Genomic DNA, 26,192 nt, shown 5'->3' on the forward strand with positions numbered 1-26,192 from the left:
CTTTTTACAGAAAAATATTTCAAATTTCTTAGGTGATTAAATTTATTTATTTAATTTTTTTATCACCATCTCGATTTTGTCGAAAAAGTTCAGGAGAAAAAATTAAAATAATATGCTAAATGGGAAAATTTTTGCACTTTACAATTTTTACAAAAATTTTAGTTTTCTTTTTTTAATTACACAAAAACAAACTATTTTTTACATTACAAGAATTGTGACCAAAATAATATTTTTGTTAAAAAATCTTAAATTGAATAAATTTTGAATTTCAATATAGAAATTAATTCAATATAAAAATTATCGTTGAACGTGAAAAAACGTTTAAAAATAGCAAAAAAAAATAATCAAAATATTTTCTTAGCCCTACCCCCTCACCAAATTCCTGATAAAAATATTAAATTTTTCGCCTTACTAATTTTTGTTTATTTTTATCTCTTTTCAGGTAAGCAACAACATTTAATGTTAATTGTGAAACAATAGATGAATGAAACTTGCAACGTAAAAAAACAACTTCAACATATTTCTAGTGAATTGTATAGAAAAAGGAGACGCCTAGCTCTTTTCTACAAAGTAACCACCGTTATAAAACAGAATCCTTTAAATTTTTTTGTGACTGACAATTCACCAAACAGATGTCTCTCGTCCTTTTTTCTTGTTCGCAAGTGTCATGCGCATCAAATGTCAAATTTGAATTTTCAAAAAAAGGAATTGCCGTCACAAATATTTATTTTATGGACTAGAAACACTTGTTTTTTGGGCATTTGTTTTATGATTTTGGTGGTCGACCTTTTGAGATTTTATTGCCGAACTGAGCTACTGGCATGTTACGTCACACGGTTTCGTCATTTGGCGATTAATTCGATAATTAATTTATTCATTTTTATTTATTTTTTTTTTTGCAATAACGTTTCGAACGTTACAAATTAATTAATTTATATTGAACTCGTTTTATCGTTTATCCATCAAGTTGGCGTGTAATTCATCACGATAACAATTACACTACCGAAAGTAATAAATGGTGTAATGATACACGGGGATTACTTGTTCATTATCATAACAATAATTTGGTAGCGTCAAAAAATAAAATTTAATTGAATCAAGCCGTGTCAGATGCAATTAACGCAAAAGACAAGCATAATTTCACACACATACGCCTAACGACGAAAGATGCTTTAATTAATTTTCTTACAGTTGTTACCGATGTGTTGCTTGCGATAATGTAATAAAACTGTTCCGATTCAATGCATAGAAATTATGGCAAAGTAAACAATATGAAAAGTTAATTTGATTTTTTGGAGAAGGGAAGAAAGTGCTTTTAATATCACTTTAATTGGTTGTCATTAAGGCTTATGTGCGGCAATGGGAAGATAACAGTTATCATTTATTTGTGGATTTTTCGTGCTTTGACGTCGTTTTCAGACGTAGGCGAACGAGTGATAAATTACAAAAAAAAAATTCAAATTCTGCATTTTATTTATCTTAAAATATATACGTTTTTCTTCCAACAACGTTACAATTATTCTTCTCATAATTATTTCTAAACATTTCCTAAACAATTATTTATTTATATATAAATATAAATTTGAAGCAAGTTTAAACAACAGTAAAACTTGCTTCATTTAATTTATTTAATATGTAATTTATTTAACAATCATCGTCAGTAATTTCATAGCTACTTCTAAATTCGTTTAGCGGTGTCGCATTAACCGTCGATGGCGTTAGCAGGGGCGCTCCTTGCAGCGAAATGGCCAACGGAAGTGCTGACGGAGCGAATAAACTGGCAGCGCCTCTTCCCTCTGTCACGGAACGGTATCGAGCGTTGCGTCCAATTCTGAATGAAGAGCAAAAAAAGGGTTGTTTTTTTGTATAAAACTTGTAATATTTTTAATGTCAATATTTGTGGAAATATTTTTTTTTTGTTTTGTTTGAACTTGGATTTTGCTTCCTATAAAAATTATATATTTTTTTCGCAAAAACGGAGGGGGAAAATTACCTGAGAAGAAAGTTTTTTACTTACTTTTCACATTTACACATCAACAACCGGATAAATGCTGATCGAAATGTTTTGTTGAAAATTGTGTAAATGATGGGATTAATTGTCGACGAAACGTACCCGAGCCACAGGCAGATGTTGATGATGTAGTTGGGTACATGGCAATCCGGACAAATGGCAAAGAGAATATTTAGAATGAAAAAGGGTGTCCAGCAAAATACGAATGTGAAAAAAACGACACCGAGAACCTGTTGAAGAGATATTTTGTCGTAATGCCTTTCTAAAAACTAAAAACACAAAAAAACATACTTTTGTAGCTTTTTGCTCGGTTGCCACAGAATTTGCGCTTAATCCCTGCTTTCGCCTGTTGCTCAAAAAATTCAAGTTAATGTTGAACGGTGTGGTGTTGTTAAAATTTATCTTGAACGACTTGAAGCGTTGTGGACGCGTTTCCTTCTCGATGCTCTCCGGTGTTTGTGTTTGTTGGTCACATGTTCGCGAACGTTTCATTGCCGATCGATGCGAGCCATTGTAGTACCGCAAATGCGGATCAGAATTACTCGTCGTCATGCTAGCGGGAGATCTGTCAAAAATAAAAATAAAATTACTAAAAATTTTCAAATTTCGTCAAGAAACGAACCTATCTAATCGACTTGCCGGTCCCTGCGTTCGCCACGGCATGGAATATTGGGATGAGGATTTTGTCATTCTACGACCCGAACTGTTATTTGTGCGAATACTGGAATTGACACTACTGTTGAAAGTTGTGGTGGAGTTCTGTTTCTGGTGATACCGACCGCCAAGACTGAAAATTTTAGTTTTTAGTGAAGAGTTTTTATGAGAATTGTTAGTCACTACAATTGCTCGAGTGTTTTTGAAAACCAGGTATAAAGTCGAAAAATTGCAAATATTCGATTCCGAGTTTCTTATGAAAAATTTGATGATTTAGATGAATTTTTTTTACACAGAAAAAAAACTAATGCCATTTTTTTGATAAATGGTAGGATTAAATGCTTAAATTAAAAAAAAACTAAAATTTATTTTTTTTTAAATGATAAACCTTAAAAATAAGGAATTCTAAAAAAATATTTACCTAAACACAACAAATCTCTCAAAAATTAATTAAAATGAACTATTTCGCATAAAAACCCTCGAATAAATTTTTAAGAATCGAAAATCCCTCAAACAAAATTTTAATAAAAAATATGTTTTTCAAAGAATTTTTCAAAAAAATTTTCGACTCTATGGATTTGAGTAATACCCGGTCATCTAATACTTGACAACAACCTGGTTTCGAGTTTCTCTAATGAATGAACTTACCGTCGGAAAATGTCACTTTCCGCATGCTCAACTGCAAATCGTGCCTTTTTCTTCAGCAGCTGCACTGTCAACGCATACGTCGTTACCATAATCACCATTGGAATGTAAAATGCAACTAATGATCCGAGTACGAAAAAAGCACGATTATTTATTGCACACGTATGTGGTTCGGGCATGATGTTCTCTTCGTGGACAATGCCTGTGATATAATCGTGTCAATTATTAGTGTAAATAGCAGAGAGATGCAGTCGACGGAATTACCTAACACAGTGATTGAACTCGAAACGATCATCGCCAGTAGCCAAACAAGAGCAATTTTAATGCTCGTCAATCGCTTTGTCGAATGATGTCGACTCCCAAGTGGATTGCGAATGCCCAAATAGCGTCCCAAACTGATGAAACACATGTGCAATATGCTGGCAGAGCAGGCAAGTACGTCGCAAGTAACGTAAATATTACACCATATTACGCCAAATGGCCAGTAGCCTGAAATGAGAGCGAAAAAAAAAATAAATTACATTCATTGTGATTTTAATGATGATCATCAGCATGATGAGGATGTTAAAAGAGGTCCAAAACCTCGGGGCAATTAGTTTTGTTTTTCTAACTCTGGCTTTTTGTGTTATTTTTGCAGAATTTAATCGTGCTGAAAAATAAATAACTGCAATATTTTTTTTTGCACCGTATGTAGAATAATAATTGCCTTGTCGCTGAGATAATATAAACTCAACTCCCCAGTTGTCGTCCATCAGATGCGAGATGCGATGTTAAATAACGTTCTTCGTCGCAATAACGTTAACAAGTTTCATTTTTCAATTAAACTGAAATTATTATATTGTTTAGCTAATGGCGCAGATGTACGGGTGACGTGACGCGACGGCAACATCAGCGAGATACAATACAACAACAACAACAATGAATAAAGCGGGGATGAAAGTGATGAACGACGATAATTTGTTGCTCGTTGACAACTTGTCGTCCTTTGCAAAGAAAACTGACTTGATTGGAGTGTTAAAGTGTTTCAACATTTTTGTTTAATCATAATTAGAATCAACAATTAAATGTGAAAATATGGCAAGTACGTGAGGTAGTCAATCATAATTTTGACTCATACCATCAAAACTTTTCTGTTTGATGTCAAAAAATTATCGAATTATAATTCCCGCTCCACGTCGTGTCATAGAAACGGATTTTTTTTTTCGTAAAAAAATGAAATGGAAAACTTTGAAATTGTTCATTTACATGACAAAACGTAAACATTGCGACAGTAAATGTTGTAAATTGTCGGTGTGTTTGTTTAAATAAGTTAAATTGGGAAATCGTGTGCCTGCTGTGAGGGTGTATTTGAGAAAAAATGTCACAAAAGACTTTTCAGTGACAAATCAAAATGAGGCACGTTACATTGAAATACATGTTAGGCTATTTTTGATTAAATTTACAAATAATGTACGCTGCCCCATTTTTAAAGGCAAAAAACGAGTGGGCAGTATATAAGTTCATAAAATTACGTTTACGATATTTTCCAGTATTTCTAATAGTAGAAAATCTACTACATTTTCCGAAGTAAAATTAAAAATTCACATTTTAGCATAGAATATATTTTTATCGAAACCATTTTTTTTTACCAGAATTGGAATTTTTCACCCCAGTATATTTTTAAAAAAAAGTTTTATGTCCTGAGTCAAACATTTTTAAAGAAAAATTACTTTTATTTGAATTATTAAAAATTCACATTATTTATAATTTTTAAATTTATTACTCGAGCCCCCCGATACTAAATTCCTGTTTTTAGAATGTCGCACATCACATAGGCGTTATTTTCTCATAAAAGTCGCACAAATCATCTAAAGCTTAAGAGATCGCAGAGAAAAAAGTCACATAAATTCGGTGATATTGAAAAAAGGAAGACAAATAATCTAATCATTACATCCATTTGAAAGATTAAATTGTTATATATTTTTCTTCGTTTTTGGAATATTTGATCGCTTATAAATGTTTTATCGCTTTCAAGTCATCGATATTCGAGCGTGATGCTTGCTCTGTTTTTATTACAATTTTTTTTACGAGAAAAAATATATATTTTACACTGCTGCCATCAACTTCGTATCGCATCACATCGGAGACATGCCACCAACAAAAAAAAAAGGAGAACAGCAACTGAGGTCATTGTTTTTACGTTAATAAACCGGGATTTACACTCTCTTGCTCATTCATTCGATGTTGTACGAAAGCCGAGTCGGGGTTATGGGGTACCGTGGAAAGACGGAAAAACACGCGCTTCAGGGAAATAATGTTACATAATGACGCGCTGTGTGCTGAATAAAAACGGAGATGATAAATGAGAGAAATAAATGAAGAACGGAAAAAGGTACACAACAACACGAGAGGAAACATCTGCACAGTGCTGTTAACTTAATTTCGTTATTATTATTATTTTTCCACTAAAAACATAATTATTATGGTCTCCTTTTTTATTTATTTACACACACACACACATTTCGCAGTGCAGATTTGCAGAGACGGAATCTTTTATAATTATTAGAGAGCTCGCGCGCGTGATGAAACCAATGCCGCTAATTTCCTTTGGGATCTGCTAGTTGCAGATGAGCCACGTCAGAATTATTCAAAATTAATTAATCTCATATTGTTTCATTCGGCACCAATGTATTTCGTTTATGCCTCTGTACAAATTCTAATCTGGGTAAGTGTAATTATCCAGTTTTGTGTGTCGTGCGAAACAAGGAAGGAAAATAATTTTCTAATCAAATCACGTGTGTTTCTTTTGTGTCTTGTGCCATTCAATCATCTATGCTGCTGTCATTCAGTGCTTTATCTACTCTAGATTGAATACTTAATTTGAAAATAAATTAACGGCATTTTATTTAAAAAAAATATTTACAACAAAACACTGTTCATCCAGTGAAAAAAATGTTCAAGAAGAACATGAAGTATAAACGTGTTATCCAACCACTAATTATGCATCATTTCATCGTAGCTTTACTTGGAGCAGACATGTCGGCTGTCATCAGAGAATTCTTTATTTTATTCTAAGTCACTCCAAATATAATTTTATTTAAAAATTTTCGTCAAAAAAATTTTTTTGTTTTTGTAAAGAAATAAAAACAAGTGTTTCGAAAAACTTTTTCATATAATGATTTTTAAATAAATTTTCTAAAAAAAAACTAAGTAAAAAAATATAAAAATTATTTAAAATAATATACTTTCAGGAATACAATTCTTGCAAAATAGGTCTTGATTCCAAACAACAAAAAAAATGGAAAAAAATGAAAATCTTTTATTTTTTAGAAATTATAAAATTATTTGAAAGTCATATTTTTTAAAAATCATTCAAAAATTTTTTGATGTAATTTTTAACTTTTTTGTTTTTTTAAATGTTGCAAGGGAAAAAATTAAAAAAAGAAAAAAAATAATTTGGAGTGGCCTTCTAAATAAAATTTTATAAAGACTACAAAGAAAAAAAAAGTACATTCTCAAATTCAATTTGAAAAACAGAAAACACTAAAGTTCACAATATAAATTTTTCTAAGCAGAATGCACTTTACCATTTTCTTCTTTAACACCGACAAGTTGCATTTTTTTATTCATCTTTTCATCTCATGATTCGTTAGAGTAAAAGGATTGTGATGCAATGTGGAAATGAATATCATGTATATAAAGACACGACATGTCTCTCTGGTTGTTTGTTGGCGAGAGATTTGATGATGATGGAAAATGCAGAAGCACATTTTTTTTTTAGTAAATGAATAAAGGCATGAAAGTGCAAATAATTTATTCAGTCCCGTCTAGACTACAATAAAAAGTGATAGTTTCGTTGAAGTTTAAAGCGGTATCACATTTTCCGTCTTTTCATCCATTATGAAAACGAAAAAAAAAAGAAAACGTATTTCGCACGACAAAATAAAGCTCTTGTTTACAGTATTTATGTTACCGGGAGCACACACAATTTAAATGTGACAAGTAGCTTAACATCGCTCTCGGATACAGAAATAAAATGTATAATGGAGAGATAGTGTCAAGTGAACGTCGCTCCATGTCAATCGTTTTGTTGTTTGTTAATGCAAAAAACACTCATACTCACACACACCTACCGCGGAAAAATAGGGAATTATAAGGAAAATAAGAGACATTGATACGATTTTTTCTGCTAGATACTACGTCAAGCGAAAAGCGTGTAAACAATATTTGCATATATTAAATGTGAAGAGCGGGAGGTGATACAGAAAAATGCAAAGCATGACAGGAAGGAAGGAAATGTGTCAAGTAGTTGAGTTCTAACGGTTTCTTATCAAGCAAGAAAAAAGAAACAATAATCGTCTTAAGTTGACCATAAAAGATTGCTTTCGCTTTCTCAGTATAAATATAAATCGTAACCGTAATCGCCTTAAAACACCATCCATTTGCATAATCTTTCAAAGTAATACGTAAGCCAACAACCCCCAAAATTACAAAATCAATAAAGTTTCCAAAACCCTTTTTCGACGACAAAAAGTTTTGCGTGACAATTATTGCCAAAGCACCTACCAACGCACAGACAAAACTATTAAACTCGTATATAATTTCGCAAAAATATGTCTCCTTTCACCCTTAAAACTATATATCAGACCGGCATAATCTATAAATAAACTTGTTTCCTAACGGATTTGAAGCGACGCACGTTGCTCGTCAAAAAATAAGAAGAGATTTTTTTGCACATCCATAATTTTCAGGCGATATCACACGTTCCTAACTAAACTTCCGGCCAAATTCGTGGCTTTTTGGATTATGATGTTATTAGTTATTCTATCAGTAAACATGAAACAAGAAAATCCTCTTTGGATTTCTTATTAAAGTTATTAGACATAGAGTTAACAAATTTTGAGGACAAAAGTCATAAAAATTTTACCCATTCAACCTGATGAAAGAAAAAAAAAACAACGTGTAAATCATTAGTTCGTCTTCTTCTTTTTCTTCATCTGTCTCTATAAAACATAAAAGTTCGTCAAAGGATGAGAAACGAAATTTTTCTTGCGAAATTTTGCTATTTAAAGCACGTAAACCAAATATTATATCAAGGCGTCGTCATCGTCGTCAATTTTCGTGTAAATGAAAGAGATGTCCTTGTTACCCAAAAAAAAAAAAAGTTTTCTGCAAAGATTTGTTTGCACAAAGCCGATCTCAAAGATGCTTAGACTGTTTGCCAAAAAAGGAACAAGAAAAATATTAGGCTAGACATTTCATGTTTACTTGATGATAGAGAACCTTTGTAGAGATTGACCCTTTTATGTTAATCAGACTAAATTATTAATCAAAGGATTTTATGTGCTCGAAAATCAGATTTAAAATATTTTTACTGCATTTATTTTTAAAAAATCTGTTTTTCGCTCATCGTAATGTCCGTCTGTCCGTAACGCCTTGTACAACTTTATTATTTCCATGAATTAGTAGGTTGGCGAATTTAAAATCTCAAAAAAATTATAAGTTGGAGACTTAATGATAAACAGAGCTTGACTAGTAAACTTCGTTTCAGTTATCAATTTTTTTTAAAGAGAAATCTCAAAAAAATTTTCAAAAAAAAAAAAATATATATATAGAATATGAAAAAATATGCAATGAATCTTGCAGGTCAATTTTTTTTTGATTTTTCGAAGATTTTCATGAATCTTTGTTGCATTAGCTGTTACAAAAACAAAATAATCTAAACAAACAAGAATCTTATCTTAAGATTCTTAACAAATTAAACTAAATTGAATATTAAAGTCCATTTAAATTGTGTAATGAAATAATTCAAAGTTATTGAGCATAGCAGAGAAATTTGAAAATTGCTTAAAATTAAAGAAAATTTTCCAAATATGGATAAGATTCATTGAATACCAAATCATAGTCTATTCTGTTTATTTGGAAAATTGCGTTTATTGCATAGTTTTGAGACAAGTTTTTGGTTTTGCTAGTAGATGCTAGATTATACAAATATTTACAGACTAAGTTAAATATTTTGCATAAACCAATAAAGTATTGGATAAATAAAATAAAATTTTTTGTCTGACCAAAATTACAAACTATTTGATTAAAATATCGAGCCAAATAACCAAGGAGACTAACCAAAAATACACTTTAACAATTTTGTGTTTGCAATGCATCAACCTCTGAAAATTCACAAATTCATTCATAAAACAGAAAACATAACAAACAAAACATTTCTCTCGGTGAACCCGACTTTTCAACCATTTCGATAAAAATAATGATTACCATCACCGTTATTTATGGACTCGCATCAAATCAAATTAATGACTGATTTAAAATTGGATATTTGATACATATTTTAAGGACTGAATTTATTGGTATCGTCTTGTGAAAACCAGGTGAATATAATATCTTTTTGTGCTATAAAAAAAAACGTGAACAAATTATTTCATCAAAAACCCATTTTTATTCAAATATATCAACTCTCACCGTTAAAAATATACATTTGTGACAAGTTAAAGCAGCTTTCGCATCGATTTCGCATTTATTTTCCCGATTAACCTGTTTACTTGATAAAAACAACGATTTGCTTCTCGCGCCCTTCACCTATCACTTTTTTTTTCGTTTTATATCAAAAGTGCAAAATTGTGTTTGTTTGGTATGCCTCGCATCACGATGATTCATAAAATACAGAAAATGGCAAAATCACTTGCTGATAATGCAAAAAGCCTTTTTGCCTATAAATTGCCTTTAAAAAAATTTTTTTTTTTTTGATTCTCATTGTTGGTTTTCAATATGTGCGTATTGTAAATCGATTAGGAAGCCTTCTCTAAGCCACAGAATCATAGATGCGGAAGAGATAACACAGATGTTACGAAAAATTAACTTTAAAGCTTAAATTTGAACTTTTTCCTGTATTTGACGACACATTTTCATGTCAAATTGAAATTTATGTTGTGCAAAATGCAGTTTATGAATATCTTAGAAGCACGTTCTTGATATCGGTCACATGTAAAAAAGAACCGCATTCAGACATTTTCTTGAAATTGAGTGAAAAGAAATCCGGATCACGTACACATTTAAATCTGTTACGGGAAAAATCATCATTTTCGTGCGAAGTTGCTTCCTCATTTTTCGATGTAGCTATCGGATATGTGAGAAAAAACGTCTAAATGGTTTTCAACTGTAAGTTTTTTTGTTCTAAAATAATTTTTTGTACCAAGAGCCTCTTGTTGACCAAAAAAAATGAATGCTTACGATAGAAATGCCACAAAAAAGTTTTCAACATTGCACTTTTCTAGTGTCTACTTTATTTACAACGAGTTTCTGTTTTTGCTATGTTTATGTTTAGTACTTGATTTTTGCTACATTTTACATTAAGAGTCTATTAAAAGACTTAGAAGTTTTTATTTAAGCCAAAAAGGAATCGTGAAAATTATTTTCAATTTTTTTTTTGCAAAAAGTTTCGATTCGCTTGGTATGTAACACAAAAATATCAAACATTTACGATCGTATTCCCTTTTTAAAAATCATTTATATTCGAGATAAATGGGTCATGCACTTTTCATGTACAAAAGAAGAAAAACTCACAAGAGACATGAAAAAGTTTAGAAAACGTTACGAATAAATGAAGTTTTGTAATGCAATTTCTTCATCATCGATGTTTGAGAAGATTCTTGAATGGGAAAAACGATAACACAATAGTTTAAATTTGAATTGGATTCAATGGAGAATTGTGCTTCATTAATATTTACAGTTTAATTGAAGGTGCACGAACTAAATTTGAAAATCGACGTTTAATTAATAGGCATTCACTGGCATCAATTATCATCAGACTTTTCGCAGTTTAATGGGTTGTCATTCTAGAAAATTGAAAAAAAAAGTGGTGAAATTTTACTTACCTAGGAAACCCGGAATTGCCCCCAGGGGCATCACAAACAAACTAACCAAAAGGTCGGCAAATGCAAGTGACAGTAAAAAGTAATTTGTGACATTTTGTAACTTTTTGTCGAGACAGATGGCAAGACAAACTAAAATGTTGCCCAGTCCGCCGGCCACAATGAAAAATATGACGAAAAGGAAGCTCCACTCGTACTGTTGCTGCGCATCCAGAATGTCAGTCGTGCCTGATGCTGCATCAAAAAGACCCGTAAATGATGTTGATGTGGTGCTGATGAAATAATTATCTGTTAAATTGGCGATATTGCCACTAGTCAGTACGTTTACGTCATTCTCAATCGATATTTTGCTAAATAGTTTTAAATTAAACAGGCATTCAATTGAGCCTGTGGTCAAACTTGTATCATTATGGTGATCACTAATGGCGTTGATGTTGCCGCCACTACTAAAGGGATGTTGGTACCAGTAATTAAATGTGTTATTTTCAGCGAATGAATGATGTCTGTTACAACTATCGTCATCACTGCAATCTCCTACACTTAATTTATTACAATTTAATATTTGATTTATGATTTTATCACAGTACGTTGAGTTATTTTGTTGATTATCTGTTGCATTCGGATGCGTGCGTTTCACTGTGAACAATAAAATTTAGAAAGTAAACAAAATTTTAGTGAAATGTTATTAAATAGACATGTCCCCTGTTGCGGTTTTGTTATTCGCTATATAGCAACCGCGGCGCAATTATTCCTAAGGGGTCAATTATACGGTGCGACAAATTTCCCAATTTATTTAAAAAATTCTAAAATGACTAAAAATTTTTTTTTATCAGAAATGAGCTAGAAGAATTTTTTGAATTATTTTGAATTATTTTTTGAAAAAAAATGCGGGGTTTTAAAAATTTGTTTTTTTAAATGATTACTGAGTTCTTATTTATATTTATTATTTATTTAGTTCTTATTTATTGAATGATAATTTTCAGTTTTTTTTAAATCAAATTTAATTGTATAAATAAAATAATTACTATTTAATTAAAAAAAAAAACTTTTAAAACCTACAAATTTAAAAAAATCAAATTTTTAATTATTTTATAATTAATCAAGCATATTTTTGAAAAATGTTAAAAATAAAACAAAACAAAATTTTAACAAAATTGGAAAATTTTTCGCACATTAAAAAATTTTCACAAAATTTAAAAAAATTATTTTAGCTAAAAAATTTTAAAATTTTCATAATTTTTCTCAAAAAAAAAAAAAATAAATAAATAAATTTAAACTTTTAAATAGAAAATAGCTAACCTGCAAGCTCGAATAATGTCCTCGGTAAATTTAGTATAAATTCTGTTATCGGATTAATCACATTATCAATAATGATTTTTGTACTATAAACATTGCGATTGTTCGTACAATCCTCATCGCCACCTTGGTCGTAGTAATTGCTGCTATTTAAATTATTTGGTGCCGTCAACATATTCCTACACTCATAATTCGCTACACTTTTGTCATTATCGTAATTGTAGTGCGAATTAATTAAATCACATTTGTACCGACTAATTCGCTTGATAATGCTGTCGAACGTGTCACTGGTATTATTTGATTTGTAATTATTTGTCGACATTTTATTATAATTATTACGCGTTGTATTGATAAACTTATTAACGAACGCATTATCACACAAAATTTCGAATATATTTTTTGACGTGGGCTCGTCATAATCCATGCCCATAATTGGTGCGGTTTGGCGACATTCGATAAGAAAATGCTCCAAAGTGTTGTTTGATGTTGCGGCGGCGGCGGCGGCACTTTGGCGTGACGATGTCGCTGCCGGTTCATGTCCACCGAAGTATTCGTCGTCGTCGTACTCGCCGTATCCGCCGACGTTATGCATGAATTCGTCGTGGATGGACGTGAGATTTGAGAGAACTTCCATAGCATATTGCTCTGGTATTATTAATCGCATGAATGATGCACTTTAAATTCACAATTTGAGGACAATGAACATTAAATATTTTATTTTTACTTTTGTTGTAGTCGTCGTTGTAGCAGGCAGCTTTTATACATTTTTTTGCTGGCGGCGCACAGCTGTTATTTCATTAAATATTTTCCACGATGCTGACGCCTTGGATCTGCCTGAAATGAAAAACAAAAAAAAAACATGAGTGTGTGTTAGTTTGCTCGTAATTGTTTCACAATTTTTGTGTTAATAGATTGTTAACATATTCATACAACTTTTTTTTCTCTTTTCAGAACTCCCGAACAATGTCCATCCGTCGTGTCACTTCTTTCGGAGTCGTATAACCCACATGTCCGTTATGGAGCTGCCATGGCTCTTGGAATTGCGTGCGCAGGAACTGGTTTGCGTGAAGCGATTGCGCTGCTCGAGCCAATGGCGAAATTCGATCCCGTCAACTTTGTGCGTCAAGGTGCTTTGATCGCATCTGCCATGATTTTGATCCAACAAACGGACCAAACGTGCCCCAAAACGACACTTTTCCGCCAAACGTACCAGCAAGTCATTTCGAACAAGCACGAAGATGTCATGGCGAAATTCGGTGCCATCTTGGCGCAAGGTATCATCGATGCCGGTGGTCGAAACACGAGTTTGAGCTTGCAAAGTCGCACGGGACACACAAACTTGCAAGCTGTCGTCGGAATGTTGGTTTTCACGCAATACTGGTATTGGTTCCCCTTGGCACATTGTTTGTCCTTGGCATTTACGCCAACTTGTCTCATTGGCTTGAACTCGGACTTGAAGATGCCCAAAATGGAGATCAAGAGTGCCGCAAAGCCATCTTTGTATGCTTATCCCGCTCCCATGGAAGAAAAGAAACGCGAAGAACGTGAAAAAGTCACGACCGCAGTATTGTCGATTGCGGCACGTGCCAAGCGTCGTGAAGGTGACAAGAAAAAAGACGACAACAAAATGGAGGTCGATGAAGAAGTGACCACGAAGGAAGGTGGCGAACAAGTTGCATCGCCAAAAGCCAAGGAAACTGCTGCAAAAGATGTTAAAGAAGATAAAAAGAGCGCCGATAAGAAAGCAGAAACTCCGAAAGGTAAAAAAGATGCTGCTGACAAAGACAACGAAGAAGCATCTACTAGCGCAAAATCGGAACGCAAAGAACCTGAACCGTCATTTGAAATGCTCCAGAACCCAGCACGTATTATGCGTCAACAATTGAAGGTCATCAGCATTCCAGAAGGATCTCCATTCACTCCGTTGAAAGAAGTGTCCATTGGTGGCATCATCATGATGCACACAACAGGCGAGCAAGAACTCGTTGAGCCTGTTGCCGCATACGGACCCAAGAGTGAGGAGGAAAAGGAGCCTGAAGCACCGGAAGCTTTCGAATTCGAGGATTGAGACGCCGAGGAACGAGCTTCATGGAACATGGGACGCATAAGACTCGTATAAAAAATAAATCCATAATCATTTATCATTTTTGAAATAAATAAAGAAATAAACTTTTGATGTTTGTGTCACAGAATTTCATCTGGTTTTCCTTTTAATATCATTGTTTACAAGATTTTATTAAACTTCTGTTTTAAATGAGGAGGTAGGTACTTTACGAGAAATCACAACCACCACATCAATCACTTGAGCTCTGTGTCGTTCGTTTTAATGTTGATGAGAAAAAAAACTTAGGTAAGTGCTAGAAAATTACTTTTTAGGCGACAAAAAAAAGCAGAAAATACTTAGTAACACATGTTTTTAACGAAAAAAAGGTCGTTAAAAATTTATTTTAAAATTTTTGTCCCAATATTTTTTCTTATAAAATTATAGGTTTTGAAATACTTTAATAAAAAGTGATTGAATTCGAGCAAATTTTTGACCGTTTTTGAGTTATTTACCATTAAGAATTAAAAAATTATTTAAAACATTTTAAGTTAAAGATCATAAAAAAAATAAAAAACTCAAATAAATAAGTTTAATAAAAAATATTTAAAAAAAAAATATAATCTAAAGAAAAATATCTTATTTTTCATTTTTTTGAAACTGTTTTTTTTTTTATTTTTTTTAAACCAGAGAATTTATTAAACTTTCATATTATTTTGATATAATGAAATTTCAGTTTTTTTTAATTGGGGGCATAGGACGAAGAATTCAAAATAAATGTGGAGCGGCCTAAATAAAATAAAATGTTGCTTTGCCTCAAAAAATATGAAAAATAAGCGAAACGTTAAATTTTTGTGTGCCACAAAATGTGTAAATAGCGGTTTTTACATATTTTGTTGGTTTCATAAAATTTTCTTCGGAACGAGAAAACTTCCTTGTTTTCATCAACTTCACATTTCATCAACAACAGTGAGAAAGACCAAAGATTAAAATTCATGTCAAAATGGGGATCTGTGTCATCATTTATTTTATTGAATGTATAAATTTTAATTTAAAGAACATGTAATCCCGTGTATGCAGTAATTGTTTTCGAGTGAACATCATGTCATGTTGCAAACTTTACACTTTGTTCCATTTCAATTGGAGTATCTTTCAAAATTACAGCAACCATGTACGGAATAAATGGTTTCTATGGAAAAATACTAACAAAAGATATCATTTTACATGAGAATGTTTGAATGAATGTGTCTTTTTATAATAGAACTCGGAAACAAAGTTAAGATTCATTATTCATTTAAGACAGTTTAAAAAAATTCTGAGATACAAATAAAAAGGAAGCAGTAGGGCAGAAAAATAGTTCATACTGCTTCAAGTTTCATAACAAAATATTAAAGATAAACTTGAACAAAAGCAATATAAAGTTTTTCACTTTTATGTTACATTGTCCCCATTTAGTAATTAAGTTATAATTTTTCATGAATAAATAATAAAATAACTACGGAACAGGTCATACGATCTACGCAAAAAGGGAAGAAGGCAATTAAGAATCGTCAAAAACAATAACAATCTCGTTTAATATTCAGATGATGTGATAATAAACTCATTTACCTACTAACGCACAAAAAAGCGACACAGGAAAAGCGATGATACAAGCTCAAAAGGATTCATAAAATCTATTAGGGTGACCAAATAATTCATTTAGTTTAATTAAAGCTCAAACTTTATACAAAATTTTGCTTTTAAATTTTAGCTTAGGTTTAGGAATATAAAAATTAGAACTAGGTACGGGAAGATTCGTGAAAAATTCACCATATTCTATTTTATTAATTTAAAATTTCGTTGGTTGCATAGTTTTAGGGAATAATTTTACTTTATTAAAAATTAGAACACTTGAAATACTTAAATTTTTGTAGAAAAAATGGGAAATTTTTGAATTTTTATTTTTACAAAATTGTTTAAAAATTTTTAAATTTAATAAAATTTGGAAGTTTATTAAATTTTTATAATTATTCCATCTTTGTATTTTTTTCATTACGAGTCAGCATCACGAGACAATTTTGGTCATTCTATGAATAGTAAATATGAATATAAAACAAAGAGAGAGGCAAAGTGACAGCTTCTTTTGTATTCTCTATCGTATTTTGATTATACTTTAAATCTGATAAACAATTTAATTAAACATCTTTTGTTTGTTTTTTTCTTGTTCCTCATTTACGAGCGTTCTCAGGTGTGTTTTACTCTTATAAATATCATTTTTATGTACATATTTTGTCTTTTTCATAATTCCTGCAGAAAGAAAATCTTTCAACAAGAAAAAACATTGGGGCACGTGAAAAAACAGTAAACAACGAAATAAAAACCAAAAGTGACACGAGACAATTTTTCATATTTTCCGTCATTGGATGATGGATGTAGGTCTGAATGAATTGTGAATTCATTCCACAAAAATCACAATTTTTTTATGACAATCGCATGAAAAACTGTCAGATTGGTCAAGCAGACACGGTAGGACAAAAAAAGGAACAGGAAATTTTCCTTCCATTCCTTTTTTGTTGTTGTTTGTTGTTTTATTTATATGGCATGTATCCCGGTGATGATGCATCTTTTATTCATTTTATTTTTGCCGTCATTAAGTAAAGAGGGATTTTCATGGGGTTAAATACTGGTGACATTAAGTTGTCAAGTTGGACAACAAAAAGCACAGCAAACAAAAACACTTTAGGTGGTCCTTGCTCCGTCCCCAGTTTAAATCCTTGATTTTTTTTTAAAGTTAATCCGTACCCTAAGTATCCAGAATAATCGCAATTCATGAATTATTTATGAGGAGCTATTGCGAAAAAAATGTGTTATTTACTCGGCAAACTTGTTTTTTTGATTTTGTTTTTATTTCACCTATCAAGGGACACTCAACAAGTAAATAAACAACAGATAAAAATCACTGCACGTTTTTTCTTGTGTTTTTTTTTTTATTAAAACGATAGTTTTTTTTCTACCATAAAACGAGAGGTGATTGAAATAAAAAGTTAGAAAGGACTTTTTAATTTATACAATGACAATGGGAACCGCGATTTTCCAGATCGACGGAAAATTTCCAAAAATTGTCAAAATATTATCAAAAGATTACTTTAAAATGTATAAAAATGGCTTAGTTTTAATAAATAATTTTGTTCTAATTTATTTTTTTTTTGTTTTTTTTATAAACAATTAATTTTTCAAAATAAATGTGAGTCTCGGGAAAAAACTTAATTTTTCCTTTGCTGTTTTACGAAAATTTTCTCAAATTTATGCAGACATGGAAAAAGTTTATTTTTTCCCGGGAACAAAATTCATTTCCCAAAATTATATTTACCCCAAGATATTGAAAAAAATCATAAATTTAGTCAATTTTATACATTTTTTAAGTAAAAAACTTAATTTTTCCTTTGCTGTTTTACGAAAATTTTCTCAAATTTATGATTTTTTTTATTATTTTCTAGATTTTTTTATACTATCACAAGTAATAAAATTAAAAATCATGTTACATGCCCACGATTTTTTTCATCGTTATTTAAACCAAAATTAAATGACTACTTTTCATGATAAAATATAATAAAGTTGAATTTCGTAGCGCCCCAAAAAATAATTAAATAGTATCAGTTGTAAATATTTTGTAGCTACTAATTATATTTGTATCAAGCAGGTGAACTTTGTATGATTTATTGATTACATGTTGATAAAAAAAATAATTGAAAAAGTTTTCTATACTACTAATAGGATGAAATTTGAGCGCTTGAGAAATTTGTGTTACCGAAATTTAATTATAAAGATCCATAAAATAGCAATTTTTTTTTCATCGTCATCCAAACGAAAATCAATACGGTCTTCGATTTATTAATGTTTCTCGAAGTGTACTTCGATTTTTTACGGATGAATCAGTTAATTTTGTAACTAAGTTATTCAGTGAACCGAATGTGAAATTACTTCTATTTATGTTTAACTTTTTCACGTCAAGCGTGTTTCAGTTCAGAATTATGACATTTTCTTTTATGTGCCTGTAGAACAGTGTAACGTGCAGTTTATTTTCTTATTAAGTTTTTGTTTAACTTTAAATTGAAATTAAACATTTAAATTTCAAACGAGAATACAATGTTAACGAATATTTTCCTTTGATGATGGTGATGATCGTTGGATTTATGAAAATTGTTGAAAAAATCAATTGTTTTGCAATTACTCATCGAATGGAATGCCAAACAAAAACATTCATCATCAACGCTGTTCCGCAACGATTCTAATCAGCTATTTTTAATTAAGGCAAGTGCAATTGCGAAAAATGATTCACGTTTACTTAATTTTTGTTTTTCTTCATTTTTCATTTAATTTAAAAATTTTATCAACATTTTGTTATTTTCGATATTTTTTGACCAAAATTGATAAAAAAAACATAATTTTCTTTATTTTAAGTTGACATTTTCGAAAAATATAAATAATGAAGAAAAATTATTAAATTCATTTTAAACATATCAATTAGTTATAAAGAAAAAAACTAAAAATGACTAATAAAAATGCTAATTTTAACTAAAATTAATGGTCGTTAGACTTTTTTCCTCGTGCACAATTTTTCTATAATAAGGTGAAAATTTTTTTGAAATTGCACATGCCTAAATACATAAAATTCTCTTTAATCTAATATCGAAATATCGCAGAAACCTTACATTTTTATGCCTTTTTCTATTATGAAACATATGAAAAAAATTAATACATTTTTTTACGCATTCAAGTTTACACTTTTAGATTAATTTTTTGCGTTACATGTTGTTGCGTCACAAAGAACACAATATGAAGATTATGGTCGATTAAATTTTTCATTTTGGAATGATATTGGACTTTTTTCTTGTAACGTGAATTGAATCGCGCTGAATTGAATCATACACCCAAATCAATCACAATTCGTTTTCCTCGTCGTCGACGATGTCGGCACCGTTGACATTCATTTACCATTTCAATTCCATTTAATACCCAGTTATTAAATACAATCGGGTCGTCGTTTCTATTCAATGAGATGTGACATTTTTTGATTTCTTTTCCGCCTCTATAAAATAATCAAGAGTCTTCATATGTGAGAGGGAAATTTTTGAAAAGTACAAGTTACTTGAGCGTGTTTTATCGAAATAATTTTGAATTAATTTAAATAAAAATTTAGTTTTTTATTTAAAATACAAATCAAATTATTTTTTTCAAAATATATTATTACATACAAAATAATTTATTCTCATTCCATTTTTAGCAATGCAAAAATAACCCTTTTTTATAATCTTCTTCAGACAGACAGATGTTTATCCCATCAAATCTCCTTCACATCTCATCCATAGAAAAAAATGCTGATATTCCAAATTATTGGATGAAGGCAAAAAACATTTCTTATTTCCGGTTAGTAAGTTGTATTTCTGTTTTTTACAATCCAAATTGCTTTCTTTTAAAATTCACATATCGTATTTATTTATTACGTTTTTGGATCAGTTATTTGGGTTCTCATCAGATTTTTTTTTTCATTTATTACAAATGTTATTTTTTTTTGTTCATGTTAGCTTCTGTATCTAAGGAACGAAGTAAAAAACTGGTTGAAAGTCATAAATAAAGGTAATGTTAGTCGTTTACATAATTCTATTGTTCTGAAATTCTTACTAGGATTATCACCATGCTGAAAAAAAGGAAGAACTCATAACTGCGTGTTTTCCATGCATGAAATAGAGATAATATAGCTCTATTGTTGACATAACGTTTTTGGCTGTCTTTTGTCTATGCTCGTCCTTTATTCAATTTAACTAGAAAAAAACTGTTTCTATGAACTGACTAAGCTTAAAACTACATGAGAAACAGAAGAGAGCGTTTAACCTTTAGTATTTTTTGCTGCTTTTGAATAAAAAGGAAATCAATATTATTAAATATTTTTAGAAAAATGCTTGCCATGGCTCGTCATGTCAAAAAATAAATAGAAAATTTTATGTAATAAAAAATCTATGACCTCCATATAAATTTTATGGCGTAGGGGCTATAACTCTCCGATGCTACGGAACAATGCGAATATGAACTGAACATTGAACTCCATCAATGTGAGAGTAATAAATTTAACTGGTGAAAATCATGGCCGTGTGAAATTATTGACGTAGATCATGTCAGTTCACGTATATCCAATGTCGTAATGAAAATATCTTTTTAACTGATTTCTTTTAAGTTTTCTTTAAAAAAAAATCATTAAGAAAAAACTTTCGAAATTTTTTCTTTTCGAAAAAAAAAATTAAAAGCGCAATATATGTCCGTCGCCCAAATACAAAGTCCTCGGTTTTGCAGAATGTGACATGACAAAATATTTTTACGACAGTTTGAAAGTGGCTTATTTCATAAATATGTACGTACCAGAGCGAAAATAGATAGAAGGCTTAAAATATTTTTCTATGTCAAAATAATATTTTGCTTTATCTAAAAAACATAACGATAACGAGTAAAAAAGACACATAAAAGTTATATCATGACCAGCTGCTGTTTCGCCTTTTAAAATTATTTTTTTACAGTGATTTATCAACTTTTTTTTTGTCTTCAAAAGTCGACGGCGCAGAGACAGAAATTTATGAATGTCATTTTTCCGCACTTTTTTTTTGTCAAATTTAATTAAAAATGATAAATAAACGGCATCCGGCAAGATATGTTTTGTCTTGATTTTGTCAAAACAAAATAGATATGTACACAAAACCTTGTAGAAATAACCGCATTTTATTGTGTTAGCAATTCCTCGACATTATTGCATCGGTATGATATGCATTTCTTTACACTAAATGATTTCATTATAGAATAAACATTCTAAAACTTGTATGCAATTGGATTAACAAATTGTGGTTGCATTGTAGATGTGGCATATTTGTTTGTATTACACCGAAAAACATCTCAGTAACAGTAGAAATCCTGCGGTCGTATCAAATTACGGGCTGTCGGCGCATACGTCGCACGGCAGACTGTGTGCATGATGACAGTGCACTTGATATAAGATCTACCACAATAACAATGGAGTAAGATTTAATTGCACGAATGGTTTGTAACTTTGCAATTGCACGAGAATTGCATTGTTTGGCACTGGTTTTGCACTAATTTTTATGAACAAAGGGGAACCGAGAGGTGTAAATGGTTGTAACAATTTTTGGAACAAAGTGGCACATAAGTAGATACCCAAGCAACAAATGAACAAATTTGTTAAATATTTTGAAAACAATTAAAATCTTGGAATAACACAGTCTAACGAATTAGCTTTAAGAATTTTATTAGCAATTGAAAGTGATAGAAGTCTAAAAAATATTTTCTATGATTTTTTTTTTGCTCTTCTTGTCATCTCGAGTTAAAGATTTATAATAAATTTTTATTTTACCTAAATAATAATTTTAGTTATTTTTGATCAAAATATGAAAAAAGTTTAAAAATCTGAAAAAAAATAATTGAATGAATATTAAATAAAATTAAAATGTAATTTTTTTAATTGCAATTTTTCGAAAAATATTTAACTTTTTACCTGAAAATATTATATTAAATATTTACTAAAAATATAAATAAGATCTATCGTATCAAAAAGTTTCTAAAGTTTGATAAAAAAAAATCTTAATATTTAATGATTCATAAAAATAATGACCTAATGACTAAACAAATATTTATAAAAAAATATTTTTAGTCCTCTTTCATTTCAAATGGTTGATTCTGGAAATTTCGTGAAATTTTCGGAAATCTTAAATTAAGATTAAAATCAAACAAGACATTAATTCGTTAAAAATAAAAACAACGTTCCTGACAGAAAACTATAAAAATAAGTGGGTTTATCATCGCATTTAACATCGATCGATGAAATCAGAGTTGTAAAAAACTTTTAATTTAGCACACTTGTTCAGTATAATCTGATGATGAATAAAAAGCAGTCAATTTTCCACTGTACTAATTGGTTTTCTGTGATTCTTTTTATTTATTTATTGAAATATATTTTTTTTTCGTGTCAGTTTTCACTGACAAAAAATATCATTAATTTTTATTACTATTGTTGGAAATGATCGAAAATGTGTGTGTGTGAAATTGACCCATGTGATTGATGGTTGAATGATTGAAATAAAAAAATATGATATATGTATGTTAAATATGAAGAGTAAATATTATTGACCACAAATTTTCATTTGATTTTGTACATTTGTTTACTGGGAATTTAACACTCACTTTAACATGCAAAAATAATTGCATATTGCAACAATATCACAATCAACACGTGTCAAATTCTCAAAATATATTTTGCAATCGCGTGCTAAGCTCAATTTCTATCACTCTGATTCTCTATTTCAATCAAATGGAAAAAAGTGTGTTTCTTATTCAAATTTTTTTTTTCGTATCGCTTCCGACAGCCTGTTGATTTGACACCGTTTTCTCCACTAAATATAAAAACAATTTGTTTTATTTTATTTTTCATTGGATTTCATTTTACGGATAAAAAAAAAGTAAATAATGGAAAATTAAGAGTGAGTGATAGAAGTGCTGTTGAAAATATGATTTAGGTTCGTTTTGGATTTAAAACAACAAGAAATGGAACACGAATTTTAAATAAAAAAAATGTTTTGTTTTTAACGAAAAAATGGTGATTTGCAAATAAGAAGGGAGACCGTTTTTTGACAATACATAAAATTTTATGGCCAACAAAAAAGAGGTTTCCATTACGCTAAGTACCAACCGTTGTCATCGCATGTACTTTTTTGATGTTTAAAATTAACGCGTTCCGGCAAAAAATCATTATCTAATGTGCTGTCTGTGAGTTCCAGTAACATCATTTACTAAAAATACAATAATGTCATGAAACAGTTTTATTTAAAAAAAATAACTTTTTACGGGAAAGCTAAATGCTTATAATTTAATTTTTGTAGCGTTTTAATAAAAGTCAAGTTAAATTACGGTCTAGTTTTATAGAAAAAATCAATATTTGTACAATTAAAAACTAATTTTTATTTCCGAATACTATAGATATTTTTTTTTGTAATAAAAAAGAGCATTTTCATCAAAAATTAATTTAATGGAACGTCTCTAATAGACTCGAATGAAAAATATAAAGAATTTTCAATACAGTAGAAACATCAGCTAAAAGTGTAAAATTTTTCAATAAAAATGCAGTAAAAATTACAAAATGTATTGTATGAAAAATTGTGTGAAATTGAAAATGTATGAAAAATTTAAAATGAATGAAAAATTCAAAAGCGACGTTAATTTAGGAGTAATTGAGTACAAAGTGCGTTCATCATAAAATTAAATTAAATTAATCAAACTGGGCACTTTTATGTTTTTTTCTAAAATTTTGGATAATTTTTTAAAAATTAATTTTAAATAAATATTTTTTAATTTAATTAATTAATTTTAATAATTTAATTTGTTTAATTTTTAATATTTTAAATTTATAACAATTTTCTAATAAAATATGGATTTTCCCAGATTTTTCACATTTTTTAATTTTTTTTGCAAATTCTGATGAAAACAAATTTACAAAAATAATTCTTAAAAATTTATCAATTTATTTAGCTCCCTAAATGGTTGAAAAATATTTTCATACATTTAATTCACAGCCATGAAAAATAAATATACACTCTTAATTGGTTCTCTACTTTAACTTTTTTAGCTGGGTAATAAATTAATCACACTGAAAGACAAGATTTATACAAGCAAAACGCGTCTTGGCATGACAGGCATTACAAGCTGTCGAAACATTCATGACTCTTCTTCTTTTTGTTGCGAGACCACAATTAAATTCACACATGTACAAAGTTTAATGAATAATATTGACTTTTTTTTTAAATTGTTTATAACAATAATTGCCTCTTGCCGTTTAAATATTTGACATGTGAAATTATCTAATGGAGCGATTAAAATTTAAAAGTTTCGCGTATCCAAATATAAATACACCGCGAAACGCAGTTGATCGCAAAATTATTATCTACTTTAATCAAATCGATTGGATATGATTATCTTCTGGCAGAAGTGCAAATTATTCGAATCTCTGTGGAGTTATGTTATATTTCGCATACAACAAATCATGCAATAAAATAAAATGTTTCACTAAATTAAACACGACCAGATGTGCGAGAGATGTGCGCCACGATAAAATCTATTTTTATGTTTGTTGTACTACTTGATGTTGCGGTTCGGTAGAATATTTGTGGAGTGATAGTAAATGTGGAACAGAAGACTATCGCATCGCCGTAACTTATCGGGATAATCGGTAAATAAATAAAGTGGAAGATTTTTTACAGATGACAGAACATCGCGGTTTTTTTTTCTTCTACTCACATGAACTTCAATGGAAAAAAAGTCATCTTCATCCGATAGCAAAAGATGAGATGAAACCCGACAAAAAAAAACGTTAATACAATAAAAATAATTTACTATTATAGTCATTTAAACTTTTTTTTTTGACTCGAAACTCGTTGCGCTCATCATAATAAAAATATTTTGACCATCATTACACGTTCCTTGTCTAACTTGCTCAAGTATTTGATGAGTAAGCACTTACAGTTGATTATGTATTGTTTTGTTTGTATAAATTTAAAAAAAAATCTGTACAAAATGTCTTATCGTCTTTTTGCTGTCGATATCTGACAATTTATAAATGCGAATGCTTTAGACAAGGGATCGACAAAAATTTTAGCGATTGACAGTCAAGTTGATAAATACAATCAAAAGTTTAAATCTTTGGATTTGCTTTATTTGACTTTCAATAAGTATTTTAAAGAGAAACATTGCGGACCGTTAACAACATTTTCTGCGCTGTTTTAAAATTATTTTTAAAATATTTTTTTAAACTCGATGATTTTCATAGAAATACCGTAACTCGATATAGAAAAAAAAATATTATTATTTTCCACGAAAAACCGAGGTTTAAATTATTTTGGCGTAATTTGACGATTTTTTTCAATGTACTTGATTTCAGACAAATTGCTGGGAAAACTTTTTTCCCAAATGAATAAAAGTAATGTACTTTTTTTTACTAACTTTCGATGTCAATAAATGCCAAAAAATCCATTTTTTCGGCTAACATCATCAATTATTGTGTCAACTTTGACACCAAGTCAAGTCAAATCACGGAACTTTCGTTTTTTTTTGTTGTTTTGTGTTTTTATCAAAAAAAATTCATTCATCAATATTCAAAATATTTTCTTGATTATTTGCATATATTTTTTTTTACATAAATAACAATAAAAAAATCACGTTTTAAGTAATTATTCTCTGTTTTGTCTACTTTACTTGCGTGAAATTTTTTCCACGTACAAAACATCAACAACAAAAAACGAGAAAAAATCTGATGAAAATGTTACACGAGAACACTTGAGAGGAAGTTTTGCTGCCTCCTTTTGTTAATATAATTATTCGTAAATTAAGTTCATTATAGTAATAGACCATTAACGTGCGTTACGTTGGGTGTTGCGTTGTAAATAATAATCAACTTATTTTCTTTTTATTGCATTATATACGTCTTCTTCAACGGTATTCACCTTCATTAACAGCAAAAATCTCGTGTAAGCCTTTTTTGTTCATTTAAATCACCGCCACAGTCCTTTTTGTTCTTTCTCTCCGCCACTTCTTGCTGTTCTTTAGTAATTTTACTCAAATTAATACGCTTGTTTGACAAGTCACGTTAACAACTCTC

General features: G+C 30.0%; 2 protein-coding genes across 4 annotated transcripts in view; one reads left to right on the forward strand and one right to left on the reverse strand.

The window, feature by feature from the left end:
- Positions 1–14,660, forward strand: part of LOC134827817 (26S proteasome non-ATPase regulatory subunit 1) — a 46,316-nt gene extending 31,656 nt beyond the window's left edge. Inside the window, exon 6 of the mRNA XM_063840656.1 lies at positions 13,420–14,660. Within this exon, the coding sequence (XP_063696726.1) occupies positions 13,420–14,536 (1,117 nt within the window). The 3' untranslated portion in view covers positions 14,537–14,660. The remainder of the gene's footprint in view (positions 1–13,419) is intronic.
- On the reverse strand, positions 1,474–26,192 carry LOC134827819 (octopamine receptor). 3 transcript variants are annotated; one of them, XM_063840657.1, is made up of 9 exons: positions 26,038–26,192; positions 12,472–13,302; positions 11,176–11,808; positions 3,575–3,799; positions 3,314–3,512; positions 2,634–2,798; positions 2,303–2,576; positions 2,018–2,241; positions 1,474–1,831 (listed from the first exon to the last, which is right to left on the reverse strand). In XM_063840657.1, the coding sequence occupies exons 2-9, from the start codon at positions 13,130–13,132 to the stop codon at positions 1,645–1,647; spliced, it is 2,568 nt and encodes an 855-aa protein (XP_063696727.1). In that variant the 5' UTR covers positions 13,133–13,302; positions 26,038–26,192; the 3' UTR covers positions 1,474–1,644. The 3 variants fall into 3 exon arrangements, with proteins under 3 accessions (XP_063696727.1, XP_063696729.1, XP_063696728.1); XM_063840659.1 differs by lacking the exon at positions 26,038–26,192 and adding an exon at positions 23,235–23,275; XM_063840658.1 differs by lacking the exon at positions 26,038–26,192 and adding an exon at positions 13,399–13,567.

Source organism: Culicoides brevitarsis, chromosome 1, assembly GCF_036172545.1.
Source record: "Culicoides brevitarsis isolate CSIRO-B50_1 chromosome 1, AGI_CSIRO_Cbre_v1, whole genome shotgun sequence".
Lineage (NCBI taxonomy): Eukaryota > Metazoa > Arthropoda > Insecta > Diptera > Ceratopogonidae > Culicoides > Culicoides brevitarsis.

What these genes read in the sequence shown, in the direction of transcription:
- LOC134827819 (XM_063840657.1), bottom strand. Translation starts at nt 13,132, where the DNA reads ATGCGATTAATAATACCAGAGCAATATGCTATGGAAGTTCTCTCAAAT. An exon ending in GGCAATTCCGGGTTTCCTAG is followed by an intron (nt 3,800 to 11,175) that starts GTAAGTAAAATT and finishes CTCTCATTTCAG; the next exon opens with GCTACTGGCCATTTGGCGTA. An exon ending in CCGGCAAGTCGATTAGATAG is followed by an intron (nt 2,577 to 2,633) that starts GTTCGTTTCTTG and finishes TATTTTTGACAG; the next exon opens with ATCTCCCGCTAGCATGACGA.